Here is a 19,247-nt window from a genome sequence, read left to right on the forward strand (position 1 = left end):
TATACACAGTGTGAGGCCGCTCAGTTTTATTTGAAAAGGGTAACTTTAATAAAACATCTACAAAAATAGAACAGCAATGAATAAGAGCTTGAAGATAACAAGCGTTTCTATAGCAACGATGAAAATGTGATGGGGAGTTATCTGTATATTAGTAAAGAAAACTGTAATCCTGTCCTTTTAATATGTACATACTGTGAACGTTAGAACAGAGAGATGAAATCAGATTGGGAAGAGTTGTAGTAAAATGTTAAGAGCTTCAATATTATAATTTTACTAAAAGGGACAAAAATGTGATGGTCATCACCAGATTTTAAAATTTGGTTAATACAACCTGAACTGAGACGCATTCTTTAATAAATCGAGACAAAGCAGAGGCTCAACATGTGGGAGTTAACAGAGTGCTGAACAAGTACATTTTATCAGCTGTTTAAACTGAAGTTTTAGCAGCTTGCTAATGTGTAATGGTACCACTGACCTGAGGAAAAACATGTTTCTGGTCATGAAATTCAACAGTTATACCAACATTTCTGTACAATTTGGAATCAAATAATTCAAATAAAACCATTTCAGACTGAACACCTCAATATGCACAAGGGATCTTCAATACAACATAATTAGAAGGCTGAACAACTCAACACATTCGTCTGCTAAATAAAAGAGCTTATGGTAAAAAGATCTGGTGCAGTACTGCTTGAGGAGAAGCGTCTAAAGAAATCAGCTAAGAAATCCCAAAATTTCAGCCAAATTTTGAAATTAAGCTGAATTCAAGTCATATATATTTATATATCAAAGTGTTGAGTGTAAACTTTCTCTGTTCTGGTTTGGCTCATTGAAATATAGTTTCAGGACCTTAGAGGATAAAACTTGTACCAGCATGAAACAATATTTCCAATATTTTTTAAAAGTAATTTTAAAACTCTTTTTGAAGCAAACATTTTGAGTCGAAAATGATCAAACTGTACCTTTAAGCCCCTGTACAGGGTGCTGGTTTGCTGAGTCTCCAAGCTATTGCACCATTTCTCCCGACTTTCTCCTCTTCACCGGACAATCCTCCTCATAAATTGGCAACACATTCATCACACAGTCTCCATTTGCCAACTTTCATGTGCTTTCTCTCATTCTTTCATGCCTTTTTATTTTATATTCCTTGACTTTTATTTAGTAAATGCATGTAAACTGTTGTGCCATTCAAGCCTGAACACAACTGAGATGGAGAAATGTGGCAAATTCAAGCAATGTTGAATAAATGTACCAAGGCACCTCAAACAGGATGGAGGTCTTCAAGCTATTGCTCCTTCAGCTTCTTAATCATAAATAGTGATGCAGTAATAGGATTTTGTCCATTTCAGGAAATAATCTGGTGACGACCAAAAACATCTCTTGAAATCCCTTAACTTGAAAGTGAGTGCACAAACATTTTACTATAACCGAGCTAAAAAAAAAAAAGAGAGAGAAAATTGAACTACAGTGTATCAAAATGAATGAAATGGCACAACCCATCACTAAACATGTATTACTTCACAATCAGGGTGATCTCAGATTTACAGTGCTGTACAGACAGTAAGGTAGAAGCACTGGTTCCACCGCGGTCAGCTTACACATAGATCAACGCAGAGATCGACTTTCACTCCAAAAAAAAAAAAAAAAAAAAAATCAGAAATCCCAGTTTGAATAATGCCATAAAATTACAGTGATATAAAAGAAAATTATAAGATCAGTAACATCTCAGCGCTCTGAACGCTTACATAGGATTGCTGTTTGAATCCAGAATGCCATTCCAGGTTTTAAAACAATTTTTTACATCTAATGGTTTGGCAGAACTGTGGAGGGGAGAGGAGGCCTCAGACGTTTTCACACCTCCTGCCAACATGCCGGGCTTCTGTGCATATATATATGCACAGAAGCATATACATATGCACACATATATATATATATATATATATATATATATATATATATATATATATATATATATATATATATATATATGAAATATGAAAATGCCGTATTTTCCAGACTATAAGCCGCTACTCTTTCCCCACGCTTTGAACCATGCGGCTTGTAGCTCTATGTGGCATTTCTGTGGATTTTACTTCTACCACCAGGGGGCGCTTTAGCAGGAAGTGAATCATTGGAAGTCAGAATTGGAAATCAAAAAAGAAAGTGCTACTTTTCATTTAGAACAAGCACATGCTAGCTGCAGGCACGACAGAGAAATGTTTTCAAACTCATCATGGAAACCACACGGAGAAGTTAATATGATGCAGCTTTTAAGTTGAAGGTTATCGATCTGGCAGTACAGATCGATAATCGCAGCACGTAAACTCAGCGTGAACGAATCCTTGGTTTGGCGTTGGAGATGGAGGGCTGCGTCCTTAATAGGAGATTTATTAATGCCATCTAGTGGCCTTGTGGAAAACCGAGAGCGGCGGAGATACCGGGGGCTTATATATGTACGTTTCCAGTTTTTAAAAAAAATACTTTGTGGGTGCGGCTTATAGTGAAGTGCGCCCTACAGGGTGTGTATATTATATATATATATATATATATATATATATATATATATATATATATATATTTATTTATTTTATAATTTATCATATTTTTTAGGTAACAAAAGCCGGGCATTTTAGCAGGAGAGTGTGCATGTTTGAGATGTGTGTCCTGATCAGAATCAGGAATCGTCATTCAGACCCATTACAGAGACGAGTTTCATCACAGTCAGGGAAATGCATGTAGGGTAAAGTGCTGCTGATTTGTGGAATTTTAAAATCGATCCTTTCTGACCGAGTCGCAGTCAAATAAAGAAGCGATGATAAGAAGAGGAACACCTGACGAGGTGCCTGAAAAGGAGTCCCAGAGCAACGTCTCTCTGATGGAAGAAAAAACACAATTATCTGTTAATTTGCAGCTGCAGACTCTTGTCTTCTGCCTTTTACTTCTTGTTTGGCGTCGGGGGCAGGATGGAGGTGAGATTGCTACGTTTAAAGACGGGAGACTTGATGTGTTCACGCTGACGAAACGGGGAGGCTGCTCCTGTCTGGTCCACGCCTCTTTATTGCCCCACAAACACTGTGGATGTGGGTCACTGGGCAAGAATGTGGGGCTGAGATCAAATGGAGATGTAATAAAAAGTAGGCCGAAGGGGACGTATCTGGGAGTAAGCTCACTGAGTTACAGTGCATGCTGTGGGCTATAAATACTAAGACAATCCCTGCGTGACCTTTCACCTCCAAACAACAGCTGTTCTTTGTGATATTCACCTGTTAGTCCACAAATAACATTTAAAATGCTGAATAATTTGAATGTTTCAGACGTGAAGCTGTATTTTGTGCGACTGATTCCTGCATATTAACTCTGCAGCATCGAATCAGCAGAGACACGATCTGAAATGGCAGAAAACTGTTTTGAAGACTGAACCCACCACCAGTTACTACGTAACGTAGCCGTTACCTACTGAAAAGACGTCTTTTGGGGGTCTGAGGTGGAATAAAAACCGAACCAGCGGCGTCTCAGCCCCACCCGCCCAAAAAGTACAAAATACAAAAGCGAGCAACCCCACTGTGCCTGTGAACGCACCCTCCACCACACCAGCCCACTTCACCGCTCAAGCAAAAAGTTCAACTTTCTTCCCGTCGTTCCTCCGTCAAACCATGTTCATGGCGTCCTCGGTTAGAAAGGAGTGGATGTTGGCAAAAGATGGGCGGAGCTTGCAGTCTCTGTTCCAGCAGCTCAACATGAGCTCATAGAGACCCTGAGGACACACAGCCGGCCTGCTCAGATACACCTGAGAGAGAAAGAGACACGTGTGATGAACGTCCGTACAGCTCTGGATCGCTTTGGGTTATTTTGACTAGCTTCATTAGCCCTGATCAGTAGTCAAGTGGTCATCAACTCAGAAACCGGATTTTTTTTTCCCAATCAGTGAACGCATCATATGGAAAACAGGGTAGCAAAACTCTTCTGCCCACATTAAAGGTGACTTATTATACTGCCTTGAACAGATTTATGGCCTAAACAAAACATGTTCATTACATTTACAGAATTCATTCTGATCTCTTTTCAGACTGAGCTGTTTTAGGGCGTCTTGTCACTTTAAATCTAAACGAGCTGCTGCTGACCACGCCCCCAACTCAACATTTACACTCATGTCGAAATGGCTGCAAACAGATGCGCAGTTATACAACCAAACATCTTTGAAAAGCAGCAGTAGAGCCTCCTGCACAACCAACAAGAATGCAGCAAGTGGTTTCTGACATGCAAGTCAAAAAACAAAACACTTGTCTTTTCCAGGAGCCACTATACAGCACATATAGTGGTAAAACAGCTGACCAAATGTGCTGGAGCTCCGCTTGGGTTGCTAGGTAACGGTGAAGCACCCATCGATTGTGACTAAATTGGAAAGGTTTTGAAATGGCTCAATGTCCAGACCCCACATGCTGTTTTTAGAAGTGCAAAAACATGCAAAAAGTGAATTTTGCCTAATAGGTCCCATTTAATCGTTAACACCATATTTAATTGAGAAAACTGAAGTTTTCTCTCAGTTGCATCTCCCATAGATCTTTGCTAACCTGTTCATTTAAGCATAACAGGTCACCTTTAAGCAATAAGACTTGTAAGGACAAAATCAATGCTGGCTAAAAATAACAAAGGCCCGTCTTGAATGATCCCAAATACTTCTGTGAAATAATTCTCTGGACTAATGTGTGTTTTTGAGGAGTCAAATCACTTTCTAAATGCTCATGTTTTGGCCGTACCTGTCTGCCCTGGTCTCTGAAGAACTCCCCTGCGTTGTCGATGACTTGCTCATCTGTGAGGTCGGAGTACGGCTGCTCCTGACAAACGCTCAGCATCTCCCACAGAGTGACTCCGAATGCCCACACGTCGCTGGCTGTGGTGAACTTCCCCTGCGGACACACACACACACCTGAACCTCTGCCTTCATCGTCTCGACCTCCATTAGTGTCACAAGAACTACGGGCATCATTATCATAAAAGGTGAAACTGACGGAGAGGAATGACACGTCTAATGGGTTCCTTTCACATGTGAGTGCTTCATTAATGAATCACTGTTTTCTGAGTGCATTAGTTTATTTTCTAATGTTTTATTTGTATAATTTTACTGTTAATGGTCCAAAAAGCCTTGACCTGAATTAAAGTGGTGGAAAATTGCAATGCAATTAAAAGAAATCTCAGATTGGTGTTTCCTACACAGTCTGGAAAACTGAAATTTAACCATTTTCAATTTCTGAAAAAGTAGCGAAAATAGCATCCATCGTGCAAATCCAGTTATCCTTGGAGAGATGCTGAGGCTTCCAGCCTGGACCAAGCTAATGCAGAACCACTTAGAGTAATATTATACAACTAAAACATTAGAAAACATCACAGGACAACACAGAGACACACAGGACAAATAACCATCTCACACCTAAGGACAATTTGGAGATCAGTAACCTGACATGTTTTGGACTGTGGGAGGAAGCAGGAGTACCTGAGAGAACCCAAGCATGCACACTGCAAAAACAAAATCAAGTCTAGTTTCTACTGCAAATATCTTAGTAGGCGTGAAATAGGACGAAACTAACTTACATGTAACTTATCAGCAAGAAATAGGAGCTTATTTAAGTCAACAATTCATCAATTTTGATGAAAAAGTTCAAGTTATAAGTTATAATCTGGACATTTTTCCCCATATTACAAGTTAAATGATTTGTTCCACTGGCAGATTATTTAACTTATAACTGATGTATAAGATGATGTATTGAGCAACACATACAAACACAATCAATATTACCGTATTTTCCGCACTATAAGACGCACCTAAAAACCTTCAATTTCCTCAAAAGCCGACAGTGCGCCTTATAATCCGGTGCGCCTTATATATGGACCAATATTGAGCCACAACAGGTCCAGCAACGGACTTTACCACAGGGGCCGCGTTTCATTGGCTAATGCCCATTTTAGGTCACAGTGCAGCTACCACGTGCGTGACCGTCTCACAAACACAAGCTACAGTAGTAAACATATGCTAATGTACATTCAAAACCATGAATGCCGACTTACCCAGCCTTGCAAGAACAACAGGCATCAGTGATCTTGTCCACAGCTATATTTATGCTGAGGGTGTGAGGATCTGCTGTTTTCCTCATCTATCGGTAGCTTTTAGCTGTGACGCGCACAATGTTGGAGGCATCCAGTGGCTCAAACACCTTGATGTCGTCCAAAAAAGATGACATGAACTTGTTGGTTCCCCTGTCCATTGTCGTGGCTGATATGTTGTGAAAATCCGGCAGAAATGCTACGCTAATTAACTCAGATCGAAATGAAAGACGTCATGTTTACACAGACATGCAGTAGGCTGCTTACGTAGTTGGTCCACTACGGTAAGCAGCCGCCTACTTCTTTTTCCCCCGTAGAAGAAGTGGTGCGCGGTGCATGCTGGGATAGTTGTCAGAACACTGGTTTGTTAATAAAGTTTGATAATACATTTAAAGGGGGGGAGGGGCAGGGGAAGAGAGACAGAGACTGCAGCGGCAGCGTGTCGGTTGGTCTGTGTTACCCAGAAAGCAGTTGGGCATAATATCGCAACACCAACACCGTGAGTGAAACAACGGCTGGGCCAGCCTACTATATAAAGTACTCGGGGACCATTTCTTTATTAATGTGGATGTGTAATAATAGAGTATGAAGCGTCTATTCTATGCGCCTTATAATGCGGTGCGCCTAATGTATGAAAAAAGTCCTAAAATAGGCCATTCATTGAAGGTGCGCCTTATAATCCGGTGCGCCTTATAGTGCGGAAAATACGGTACACAATAAAAGATGAGGAATTATTCAGTATGATTGTTTTTCTAGTCAATATCATCTTAAAGCTGTTGAAATTAATTATTCTGATATATTCCCAATATATTTTTCGATAAGGTGTTTCATATAAATATAACTCTATGTGAGGCCATGTTCAAAGATGTCTGCCTTGCATCCGTTAATCCATCCACGCATTCAGTTTTTCCAGCCTCTATATTTAAATCTTGAGCTCAACAGAAATATCTGCCCTGCATTTATCACAAACTTTTCTATTTATGCATTAAAAGCAGGGAGACTCCAGAAAGTTCAGTCTGGAAAAGTCTAGAGTTTTGACTTAGAAGAGAAAACCATTTACAGATGAAACTATAAGCAGTTCATGATAACCTGTGAGCACACAGACCATCGCGTCGCTCTGCCTGCTCACCATGAGGATGCACTCCCAGGCCATCCATCGTATCGGCAGCACAGCTCTGCCTTGGATCCTGTAATAGTCTCCGGCGTACAGGTTTCTGCTCATGCCGAAGTCGGCGATCTTGATGTGACGCTCCCCACCTCGATCCTCTCCGCTCTCTCCCTTCTCCCCGCCGACCAGGCAGTTACGAGTGGCCAGATCCCGGTGCACGAAGTTCAGAGAGGACAGGAACTTCATCCCTGATGCGATCTGGCTGGCCATGGAGATGAGCGCTGGATAACTGAGGACAGGAGGGAAACGTCAGGAAGTGTAGCTGAGGATGTTTACTTTAAAGTTTCCTTGAATAGGTAGGATAGGTCTATAGGCGATACAAAACCATGCTTAGACTGAGCTGTTTTAGGGCGTCTTGTCACTTTAAATCCAAATAAACTCAAAGTTTACAATCACACGGGAAAATAGCTGTGAACTGTTGTGCAATTATACAACAGTTCATCTTAGAAAAGCAGAAGTGGAGCCTCCTGCACAACCAACAAGAATACAGCAAGTGGTTTCTGATTGTTAAGTCAACAGCAAAACACTTGTCTTTTCCAGAAGCCATTGTACAGCACATGCAGCAGTAAAACCAGCTGACAAAACGTGATTGAGCTCAGCTTGGGTTGCCAGGTGACGGGGCCGAGCTTGGCTGAGGTTGCTAGGTAACAACACAGTCCCCGATGAATACGAGTCAACAATTATAATGGCTCATTTTCAAGACACCAAAAAAATATAAACGTATAGCCAAAAAAAAAACGAAAAAAAAAAAAGATAGGTGTTTTTTTTAAGCATTTGTGCCATTTTTCTGAAACAGTAAAAACAAAATGGAAGCACAAAAACACGCAAAATATGAATTTTATGTAGCAGGTGTCCTTTAAGCTACCTGATGGTCGGCGTGTTGTGTGAAGGCCCAGTTTTGTCCAGCAGGACACGCTGGGACAGATACTGGTTCAGGTCTCCACACTCCATGTACTCGGTGACCATGCAGAGGGGATCGCTGCTCACACACACTCCCAGCAGCCGGATGATGTTTGGGTCCTTCAGGCGAGACAAGATCTTCACCTCCTTCAGGAAGTCGTTCCTACCAGAAGAAAAGGGACAGATCTGCTGAGTCAACAGAACAAGTTCGTACAAAACTCCAACATAAAGCGCCAGCTCTCTGTTTTTTTTAGTTAGCGTTTTGTTTGAAAAGCCTCAACCATGAAGAAAACCACAGAGAAGCAGATATTTTCCTTTGTTTGCTGAAGATCTTTTATCCAGTTTAAGGCTAAACTCCACAGCAGAGTCTTTATCCAGAGCAGACGTGTCTGTTCCTGCTGCCTCGGTTAACGTCTCTCCCACTATGTTTTTGGTTCATTTAAGGCCTCGTTGTCTAAACATCTCTTCACTTCTCCATTTCCCACCAGGGGAGGCATTTAATTTAAGATTTTCAGAGGTCTTCTGTCTGGTACCAGCTGCTTTCAGACATGGCTCAGGAAATCAGCCATAATCTCCTTAATTAAGACCTTGTTTAAATCAGTTTTAGTTTGTTTTTTTAAAAGAAACCTAGGTCATTTCCTGACTTATCAGTTTTATTTTGCTCCTTTTGTGAAGAACTTAATGTGAATAATGAACCATAAATATTATGACTCTGCACAGTAACGAAGTGTCACTTCTGTCAAAATATCTGGCAAATACAAAAACAACTTTTTGGAGGAAAAAATGTGTTTATGTCTGTACATTAAAACTTTAAGTATGGTTAAAAAAATTGATTTGGAAATAAAAAAATAACTTTAAATTTCTATTTGTAAAATCGAAAAATAAAGTGAAAAGGGTAAAGAAAAAAAAAAAAGATTCCGGTACTGTGAAGAACATTAGACAGTGTAACAAAAAGATATTTAGTTACAGTAAGAAATTATAATGCAATGTTTAGACACTGTAAAAAATAAACTGATACAAACCTGGCATTCTTCGAGGCGTCTGGGCGCAGTATCTTCACTGCGACCAGAAGAGGGCGCCCTTTCCTCACATTAAAAGGGAACTCCAGGATCGGGAGGTCCAGAGGGTTCTCTATTTCACACAGGTGAACCTTTAACCACAACAAATTAAATTCAAACACTGATGGAGGACGGCGATCTTTTCACCCAGACACGTCCTCCGTCTTCGTCAGTCCTCACCTCCCCGAACTGTCCCTCCCCCAGCTTCTCCTTGAAGACGAGGCACTGGCGCGGCAGCTCCGGCAGCGGGAGGGCGTCGGCACCAGGGCTGGAAGAGGCCAGGGCCGGCACTGCGTAGGTGTTGTTGCCGCTGACCCCCTGCAGACTGACGATGTCCGCCTCTGCATAATGCGGGACGCTGGGAGGCAGCGGCGGGGACACGGGGGGAGACAGAGACGGATAAGGAGGCGACCCCGGATAGGGAGGGGGCTCCTCGTGTGCAGAGGGGAACCCTTTCTCCAGGTCCAAGTCCAAACCACAAGCTGGGAGACAAGAGGCAGACGGGGCAGATGAAAAGACGAGATAACCGAGAACAACCAAGTGATTTAAGACGGCCGTCTGTGCAGGAACAGAATCAGGAGATAAAAGGTCAGGCGACTTGTTCTGAAGGGATAGTTTGGATTTTCAGCTGAATACCAAATCCAGTGTCCAAGAAGAAAAACGTAAGCAATCTCAGATAAATGAAATCAAGTTTTCCACTTTCCTTTCCTCTGTCGGCCTGGGAAATGGTTGTTTATTATTACAGAAGAACTGATGACGGTCCAGAGCACAGCTGCACGCTCATTCATCTACTGGGAGCCTGAGCTGGAGCTGAAATTATGCAGCGGAGCTGTCATCCTGCAGAAATATCGACACACCCCTGCACATTGTGACGGATTACAATTTTGTGAATGTATTCCCCGCTGCGGCCTCCTGCAGCCCGGTCAGTGCATTAATCATTGTTTCATTCAGTCAGCTGACAGCACACATTCACCCTCCTGTGACTTATTTTATTCCCGTGAGAGACTAAAATAATTTATAATTTCATTAAATCCATCTGCCTGCGTGAATAGCAGGTACGAACCACTTGTTACTGAATCTCCCTTTGCTCATTTACACCACATCGAACTCCTAATTTTAAACTAAATTTCAACCTGCATTTTTACCCGCTGATAAAACTGAAACGCCTCGAAAAGATAATTTTACGTTTGAAACCAGCGGCTCCCAGAAGGTTCAGATAGCACTTGAGTCATGGGCTTGTAGAGAGAGTGAGACCTGAATGCCAAGTTGTTTTACCTTTGAAATAATAATGAGCCTGATAGGAGAATGTTCAGCCTAAATTCACATGCAGCTGCAGCCAGTAGATCACAATACTGTAACTTTATAAAGCTCATATATTTGGGAGGGAAAGCAGGAGTCACAGTGACTCCAGTAAAAAAAAATATTTTACTGTCTGTCATTATCAACTGGATTTGACTTCAGTGTGTTTTAATAAGGATAAAAATGGGATAACTTGGATTGGTCTGGGAAGGTAACAATTAGAAAAGTGCAGTATCCTCGTTGCAGAAGTGTGCAGTTTTGTTTCGAGTCTCGACTTGGAAAATCTTTTCCACTTGCAGCATCTTGTCCTCAGCTCTCATCAACTGACCTCACAGGTTTCTGCTAAATCTAGTTTTCTAGCTCTAGTTTGCAGCAGGAGAGTCAAACACGTTTTCATTTTGGGCCAAGTTCAAAGTCATGCATGAATGGAAGAGTTGTTTATGCCATAATGTATTGCTAAAATCCATTTTAGAACATTAAACTGTCTGCATTCGATCAGTACTTACTAAAATTAAATAACACTGCACATCTTTTTGTTGTTGAACATTTTTGATAATCAAAATCCCTGATTTTCTGATGCTACTTTAGAAATATTTGCAAGAAATTTTGCGATATTCGATATGTATGATGGTAAATGTGACCTTTTGTTACTTGCCATAAAGATCACAGATTGCAAGTAAGACTGAGGCAGCAGAAAGAAATACTGCCACCTGCAGGCGAGAGTTAGGAATCAATTTTAGTCTAAAATGCTCAACATGTTTTTGATCATTTTTGTGGAATACATGCAACTAACTTACAGTTATGCATTATGCGCGGATCTGTTTATTTTGCGTCATTTTCTGAGATTTGGGAATTTTAAAAGAAAAAAGCTGGAGGGACTGGCTGATGTAACAGACAAAACTTGCTCTTATTATATTGCTACAATAATATTTAGGTGCTCAGATGTTACCTTTAAGGTTTTACTTATGCATCCCTCTGGAGTCAGGAGGGCCAGATTAAAAGCCATGGGGGGCCAGGTTTTTGCCCCGGCCCTTCAGTTTGACACATGGACTCTTCTAATTACGTTTCTTCTGATGAAGTCGTGTTTTTGTACCATTGTTGTTGTTTGGGACTCACTGTGATGATTTCTTGCAGACATCTGATAGTTTTGGGACAAAAACTTCTCTGCAAACTACGGCTTTAGACGAACGACACCAGAAAGATCCTGCAAGAACAGATGACCTTCACTTCAGCTCTGCTGTTGTTACAAGAAGATTATTATACAACTAGAAATAATTAGTCGTTTTCTGGGTTATTGATATTCATGATGCATCTCAGATTGAAATTATTTGCAGATGTAATGAAAATGGACAGTTAATTGAAAAAGTAATAATGTCGGCCAGCTGTTGCTCCTAAAGGAGTGGTCTTTAAATAAAATAAAGGTCAAATTACTCCCAGTTTCCCAGTGGGAAGTCCGACTTTGGAGGGTTTTACTCATCATTGCACAGTGAAAAAAGTGAGAATGGATTTCCAACTTAAAAAATAATTTGTTACATGCAGTCAAATTAAGTTTGTCAAATTTATATTTGCTTAACATGACGACTTAATAAATGAAATATATTTACTTGCATAAACTTAATTTGACTGCTTGTAAAAAACTAACTCAATGTATTTTAAGATGGATCACCTGTTTCCTTTTCAGTGTATACAATATGGTTGTATTCGCTCATAGACTCAATCTTTGGCATATTGTCATTTATAAAATCGTACGGAAACCATTTTGTATTTTTCTGCATAAGTAGAAAGTCCACTTGAGGATATTCTCTTCAGTCTGAGAAATTAATTTACTTTCGGTAAAAATGAGTGAACTTAACTTGGGGAGAAATCTTTTTGGTTTTCTGCTCCATCTTCTAAATGTCTGCATACATGAACTTTAAGATGAAATCATCCGTCTGTAAATGTTTTAACTAATTTATGTACAACTGCGTTGCGTTTGAATGTGCTGTAGACTCTGTGCTGCTGCCCGTCTTGGCCAGGATTCTCTTGTAAAACAGATTTTTAATCTCAGTGGGATTTTCCTGGTGAAATAAAGGAAGTGGTAATTTCCCAGCTCCGAGTGCAGCTGGAACGCAGCATGATAACCTGGTGCTGCTGAGGCGTTCACAGAAACTAAACTCAATCAAAGTAAAAAAATAAATAAAAAAAAGCTCTTTGTGAAACTTTCCAGTTCCTTAGAAACCAAACTATCCCTTCAAACAAAGGAAGGAGTTATGTGATGAGTGAATGGGAGAATGGGAAGGTCGCATGCAGAAACAGATTGTTAATATTTGGGGGAAAATCTTCTCCTGCCTCGGCGCCGACAGGTCGGTAAGTGAGTGGAAAGCAGGGGATCCTCCTGACTGTGCCGGCCCAGTCTGAGGCTTCTTACCCTGGGGCACATTCAGGCTCTTTTCCTGAGCCTGAGCCGATCTCGGGACGACTACGGCTCTGGAGCCTTTTCTGTGATCTGGTAGGAGCACGTGATAGGCCGGATTGTTTAACAGCAAGGCTACAAGGTCACACACACACACACACACACAGAGACAGAGACGTACAGAACGAGGTGGGGCGCACAAACAAAATCATAACATGGGACAAAACAGAATCATGACAGTGTTAGCGTGTTCATGTAGATACGAGGAATCATAAGGGTTTTCATTATGAGCACAGGAAGGAAGAACATCTCAGGCAAGTTAACACAACCCAACAGAAATTAAAAACTGACTGCATGGGATGTTTGTTACTCTTGTTATTTCAAACTCACACAGGCGCCTCGTGAAGACGGCATGCCAACCTCCTGAAGAACAATGCAAGCAAAGGAATGCATTTTTTCTTCTTTAATCCTCAGCTTCTCCTCCCCTCTCTTCGGAACAATAGCTCTTTTGTGCCCCCTCTGCACCGTGCATCTTCTTGCAGTCAGTCTTCCTTGCAGGATGTTTGGTTTGATTTACTTTTGTTTGGTGTGGTGGAATATTCTGCAACGCCACAGTTTTCTAGATAGGCACGCCACATCGGGAGTTTTCCTCCTGCTTTTGCCCCATCAGCCAAATGAGTTTGCAAAATCACAAACTGAGACATGCAAACTGAGCGATGTGGTACAAACCACAGGCATGAGTGCAGAAATTTAAATACGGGACATATGGAAGGTGGGATTGTTGTCACATTTTCTGCTTATTTATTGCCAGCTGATGTGTTTTGCATGTTTTCTTGCCTGTCAACATGTTGCACAGAGCAAAGCTTTGCGTAACAAAGCTCTCTCACTTTTTTGTGATCTTTTGTAGTCATTTTTATTTAACTTTTCTTCCAGTTTTCTGAGGAACTTTTACTTTTGTTCCTTTAGACTTTGGCTGCTTTTTTACTCATCGTCTGTCCAGTCCTTACGCCAAACCATGCCAACTTTTAAAACGGCTCTCCTCTAGAAATGACCTGTGGCAATAAGCAATAAATCAAAACTTGGCACCGATATGTGCATTTTTGCTCTCAAGGAAATTTTAGATTTATACAAGAGACATAATACCAGAATTTTTATGTGTTCTATAGATGCATCAAAAGCCTTTGATCATGTTAATCATGAAAAATTGTTTCATAAATTGCATGAGAGAGGAGTTCTGAAATATTTATTAAGAATATTAGTGTATTGGTATGCTCACCAGAATATGTCTGTAAAATGGGGAAACTCTGCATCATCTTATTTTATGTGGGTAATGGTGTGCGACAAGGCAGCATTTTATCTCCTTGGCTTTTTAACCTGTATATGGATGATTTATCTAAGCTGCAGAATCTATGTAGAACTGGCTGTCGGGTTGGTAACCGAACCATCGACCACCTGATGTACGCTGACAATCTTGTGATATTCTTTCCATATAGTGCAGCAACTGGTAAGGGTTTGCTCTCAGCATGGGTTACAGCATGATATTAAATATAATGCAAAAAAGAGCAGCATCATGATTATCAAGAGCAAAGAAGACACTAAATTATCTTTTCCTGGCTTCACCCTGTCTGGCAGCATCCTCCAGGTCACTGATGAGGTCAGATATTTGGGACATTACATCACCGCTGGCCTGTCTGATGATGGAGACGTTTACAGGCAGCGTTGTACTCAATATGTGCAAGTTAATATTCTTCTTCGGAGGTTCTCCATGTGCTCAGCAGCTGTAAAATTGCACTTTTTAAAGCCACCTGTGGCGGCGTTACAGGAAAAGCAGTATGAATAAACTTCAGGTCGCTCATAATGATGGCATGAGGATGCTGCTTAGGGCGCCCCGATGGAGTAGAGCCAGTCAGATGTTAGTGAATGCCAATGTACCAACCTGCGCTGCTGTGCTTCGAAACATTATGCACAGATGTAGATTAACAGACTCTGCAAACGGCATCATTCAGACTTTGACCAATCCTGTTCAAAGCTCAGCGAGGTTCTTCTCCAGTTTGTGGAATCACTGGCACATTAATTTATATGTCAGTGATTGATTATTTTATTATATTTTTTTTCTTTTTATTGTTGTTCTGTTTATGGACCATAATTGTGTCTAAATAAAGAGGATTTATTGACATAGTTTCTCTTTTTTAGCTCTTCCTACCAAAAACTGGATGAAAAAGGTTCTTCAGTCAGATGCTTTTTTTCTCAACTAGCCTTTTTTTAAGGACAATTTTGTTACAGAGACTTCAGTTCCTATTTTATTTGTTGTTTCTGTAGTTTTGTTTATTTATTTTGGATAATTAAAATGTTTTCCAGATCCAGGGTTAAATGTCCATTAGAATTTAAAGTTTATTGAGCTTTGACAATTTGTTCTTGCATTATTATGCTTTTACTATTGTATTGCCTAAAAACAACCTCAAAACAAGAAAATCTTTTATTCACAAAAACATCTGGAACAGTTTATTGTCAAGCAAAATTTGCTATTGTGCACTGCAAAACCACAAAATCTTACTCAGTATTTTTGTCTAGTTTCAAGTGCAAATATCTTAGTTCACTTGAAATGAAAGAAACAAACTTACCAGAAACTTTTCAGCGATATAGGAGCTTGTTTTAGGGTTAGGGTTCCTTAATATTGATGAAAACATGCCAGTTCCATTGGCAGATTATTACAACAAGATGTTTTTCCATGTTAAATTACTTTTAAGTTAGTTTTGCCTTGTTTCAGGTGTAACAAGGTATTTGTGCTAGAAACTAGACAAATACTTGGTAAGATTTTGTGTTTTTGCAGTGCAACAGGCCACTCAACACTGTATCTGTGAAAAGAGTCCCTGCAGTCTGCAGCATTTCAAAATAAACATGGCAGAAAAAGCTTCTTCTTCAGTCAAATGTGCTGAAGCTGGGTTAATTATTATCATTATTATGAGGATACATCTTAAATCTCAGTAGACATTTATGTTGAGGGTACTTCCATTTATGCCATGATGGCTTTGGACACTCTGTAAAGTTTCATTCCAAGCCACACCAGCACTAATGCGATGCTCCATAATCAGCCAAAGAAACGACACCCAGAGGCCGACAGTGAAGGAAAAGCCACAGGAAGTTCATTTGAAAGCTGCTGAGGTTAGACATGCCGTTTTCTACATTTTCCCTTTATTGGGCTGTTTATAGAGGCGTTTTGTCCTGTTCACACTGCAGTCAACGCTTTTTGCTGAGGTCAGATTTTTGTGCAGTTTTTCCACATTGTAATTTAAATGTAACGACTTCAGACTCCAGTGTGAACAGGCCTCTGTTCTTCAGCCTTGAATGAAACGCGTGTTGGTTATCATGATGCTGTCACACTTCAGTGGTGTGAATGAAATGCCAAGTGAAATGCAAAGCGACCATTCAGACTGAGGTCACATTTAGGATCAAATATTAAAGCAGCCTTTACTTGACTTTAAGATCAGTTTTGTTTTATGTGGGCCACATATGTGCAAAACGGTCAGATTGTGGCTGAATGTTGACAGCATCTGAAAAGGACTAATGAGTGAAAAAGCAGCGCTAAAAACTTTAAAGAAACACGTTCCAGAGAAATGTCAGGAAGAAATAATGAAGAAAAAAGGATGACTTGAGGCTCTGAGACCACTTTATGTCACATTATTTATGTTCCAAAACTGACTTGGAAACATTTCCTCCAACACACAGATTTAATATTAAAGATAGGCAACATTTAAACCCCTCAGTGTTTGTTCTGTAACTTACTGGTGCTGTCCCTCTGGTCTCTGGGCCGCAGCAGAGCGCTGGGCTCCTGATACTCCCCCTCTGCGTCTCTGTCATGGTCCCGGTCGTCAGGAAAAGTGTGTATGCGCTGGTAGCGGCTCGAGTAGCTGTGTGTGTTGTTGATGACCACGTTGTCCGAGGGGACGGACAGATGGACTCGGAGCTCTGAGCTGGACAGACTGCCCTGCGCCTGAAAGGCAGCATGAAGGAACTGTTAGGGCTCAAATCCTGGACACAAACTTTAATCGCTTTAATAGCAGCGCATATAAATCCAGATGGAGACGGGCTGGTTTACTGCCAGAAGGCTGGCAGCTGTTCTCTCCAGCTATTATTAACTCAAACTGAATCAAAGCGACGGTGTGGCTTCATGAAATAAAATATTTCCAGCTTAGAAATAACACCGTAAAAGGTCCAGCTCCTGACCCACCTTGCCCAGAATCTTTTTCCAGTACTGCCTCCACAGAATGACGACTATAACAGCCAGCAGCAGCAGGATGATGCCCACCAGGCAGCCGATCAGAATCGCTGTGTTACTGCCGTCGTCTTTGGCTACAGGAAGCCCCGCCCTCGGAGTAATGGCAGCAAATTCTTGAAATGGGGAAAAAGAAAGAAGAAGAAATCAATTTCAGTTAGCTTTTTATTTATGTGTGACATCGAAAATTTGCCACTTTTAATGGTTTCAAGGTTTTGAGTTAAAGAAACCTTCAGCAGAAAAACTATGCATGTCAAAGTGACTTTAACAATCACAGGTGAGTAAATTATTTACATTCACCAGCCGTCGTTTCCGTTTTGGTTGAGTTCGTATCACCCAGTCACACCATGATGCGTTTAAATTGCATTACTATATCAATTACAAATGAAGCACTTCACAGAAATCACAATCTGATGCTGTATAAATGCAACCAGATCATCAAAAAAGCCTCGGGGTTTTGAAAAATCCTGCAGCTTTAGCACCAGAGCTTCAACATCAAGCTCATAAACAGTCCATTGATTTGAATTTTGCGTCACAGCATTAGTATCAAGTTCAACACAAATGTCTCAGCAATGACATAAATTAATCTCCTGCTGCGCTATGCTGACGCTCAGTCTGCGCTGAAGAAGATTCAGTGATCTCAGTATGCAAGTGACAAGTTCTGCCTTTTTCAGATTAATTTTTCTATTAGTATTTAACCATTCGGTGAAGACTTGAAACACCTGCAGAGAGACACTTTAATTAAACTTTGATCCCAAGATGGTAGGTAATATAAAAAACAAGGAAAGAAATGGTAAATGGTAAATTCACAGCAAAACATAACTTACTCTGCCCTGACTCACTATACTTCATCATTATACACAATACATGCAAGAGGCATCTCATCAACATCCTTTATATACATATGTAATTTTTGCCAAATGTTTTATTCTCGTGTAAAACACATTATTAGAAACGGCCATTTACATGGCAGGAAAAGAAACTATGTTAGCGACTTTATTGATTATTTACCTGAATCTCACATTTTGTGGTGGTGCCACTGAGCAGTCTTGGTATTTTCCTGTAACGAAGCATTAAACTGGTCCCAAACTACGAAACTACCTCCACTGTGACAGACTATATTTTTATGATGTCATAAAATTAAGTTCCCACATATAATGAGGTACATTTGTAAAAGCAGCATTTTTAAAAATCTCGGTGACTCCTCCTGGTTTTTTTAGTGACAGATTTTTTTTGATTACTAAGGATTTTCTTTGTACCTTTTAGGTTTTCATGATAAGTTTTCAAATTAGATTTTTTTTCCCAGAACGCCTACTCGCATCAGATGGGGATTTATTACATCAGTCTACGTGTCTCCTTATGAGACGAATCCAAGCCAAGTCCTGAATGCGTCTGTAGCCTTTCCCAGATTTATGCATTTTGTCTCATCTTGGTTCCTGCAGAAGTCGTTGAAGCACTAAACAAACTACTCTCTTTGAAAGCTCCACCTCTCTGACGCAGACGGCATGCAGCTTCAGAGGCGCCTCAAACGGCTCTGCAGCAAATCTCCAACTTATCCTTTTACAGCCGGCCAAATGTAAAAGATTGCTTTAGAAATTGAATATTTCCAAGTCAACATGGTGGATAAAAGAAGACAAATGACGAACAGAACGACACCTGATGTTAGTTTTACTTTGAGTCAAACTCGGGTCCTTGTGCACCGGCGATAATAACTGACAGCCGGTTTCAGAAGATGATAAACAACGTGGCTTCCTCCTCAATCCTTCTGCTGCACCTTTTGTTCCTTTCAAGCATTGTCTCAAAGCTTAGATGTAAATTGGACTCTATCTCAGCCATGATTTATGAGCCACTATAAGTGAGTTGTTGTGTATTTTTCTGCAGAAAGAAATCCATCTTTCATTTCATTACTCCGTTTTTGTGTTTGGGGCATATCTGACCAATAATCTGTGGACTGAAGGTGTGTGAGTAACAGGCTTATGAAAACATGCCAGTGTTATGACTATAAATTAAACTAAATTAGATTTCTGTTTTGTGCTTACAAACACATGCTCTGCATAA

General features: G+C 40.5%; 1 protein-coding gene across 3 annotated transcripts in view; it reads right to left on the bottom strand.

Annotated features, from left to right (window-relative positions):
* Positions 1 to 24: 24 nt before the first annotated feature.
* ddr1 (discoidin domain receptor tyrosine kinase 1) overlaps positions 25 to 19,247 on the bottom strand; it is an 87,848-nt gene continuing 68,625 nt past the window's right edge. The window contains exons 11-19 of one of the 3 annotated variants that reach the window (XM_088014163.1): positions 17,145 to 17,305; positions 16,700 to 16,907; positions 12,932 to 13,009; positions 9,406 to 9,707; positions 9,190 to 9,317; positions 8,133 to 8,330; positions 7,229 to 7,496; positions 4,758 to 4,907; positions 25 to 3,787 (exon numbers count right to left, since the gene is read on the bottom strand). In XM_088014163.1, the coding sequence (XP_087870289.1) occupies positions 3,647 to 3,787; positions 4,758 to 4,907; positions 7,229 to 7,496; positions 8,133 to 8,330; positions 9,190 to 9,317; positions 9,406 to 9,707; positions 12,932 to 13,009; positions 16,700 to 16,907; positions 17,145 to 17,305 (1,634 nt within the window). In that variant the 3' untranslated portion in view covers positions 25 to 3,646. Of the gene's footprint in view, positions 3,788 to 4,757; positions 4,908 to 7,228; positions 7,497 to 8,132; positions 8,331 to 9,189; positions 9,318 to 9,405; positions 9,708 to 12,931; positions 13,052 to 16,699; positions 16,908 to 17,144; positions 17,311 to 19,247 lie in introns of all 3 variants that reach the window. The other 2 variants (XM_014987114.2, XM_088014164.1) reach the window with 2 other exon arrangements.

This window comes from Poecilia mexicana, unplaced genomic scaffold (assembly GCF_051168715.1).
Source record: "Poecilia mexicana isolate PSO_F unplaced genomic scaffold, ASM5116871v1 scaffold_16, whole genome shotgun sequence".
NCBI classification, from domain to species: Eukaryota; Metazoa; Chordata; class Actinopteri; order Cyprinodontiformes; family Poeciliidae; genus Poecilia; species Poecilia mexicana.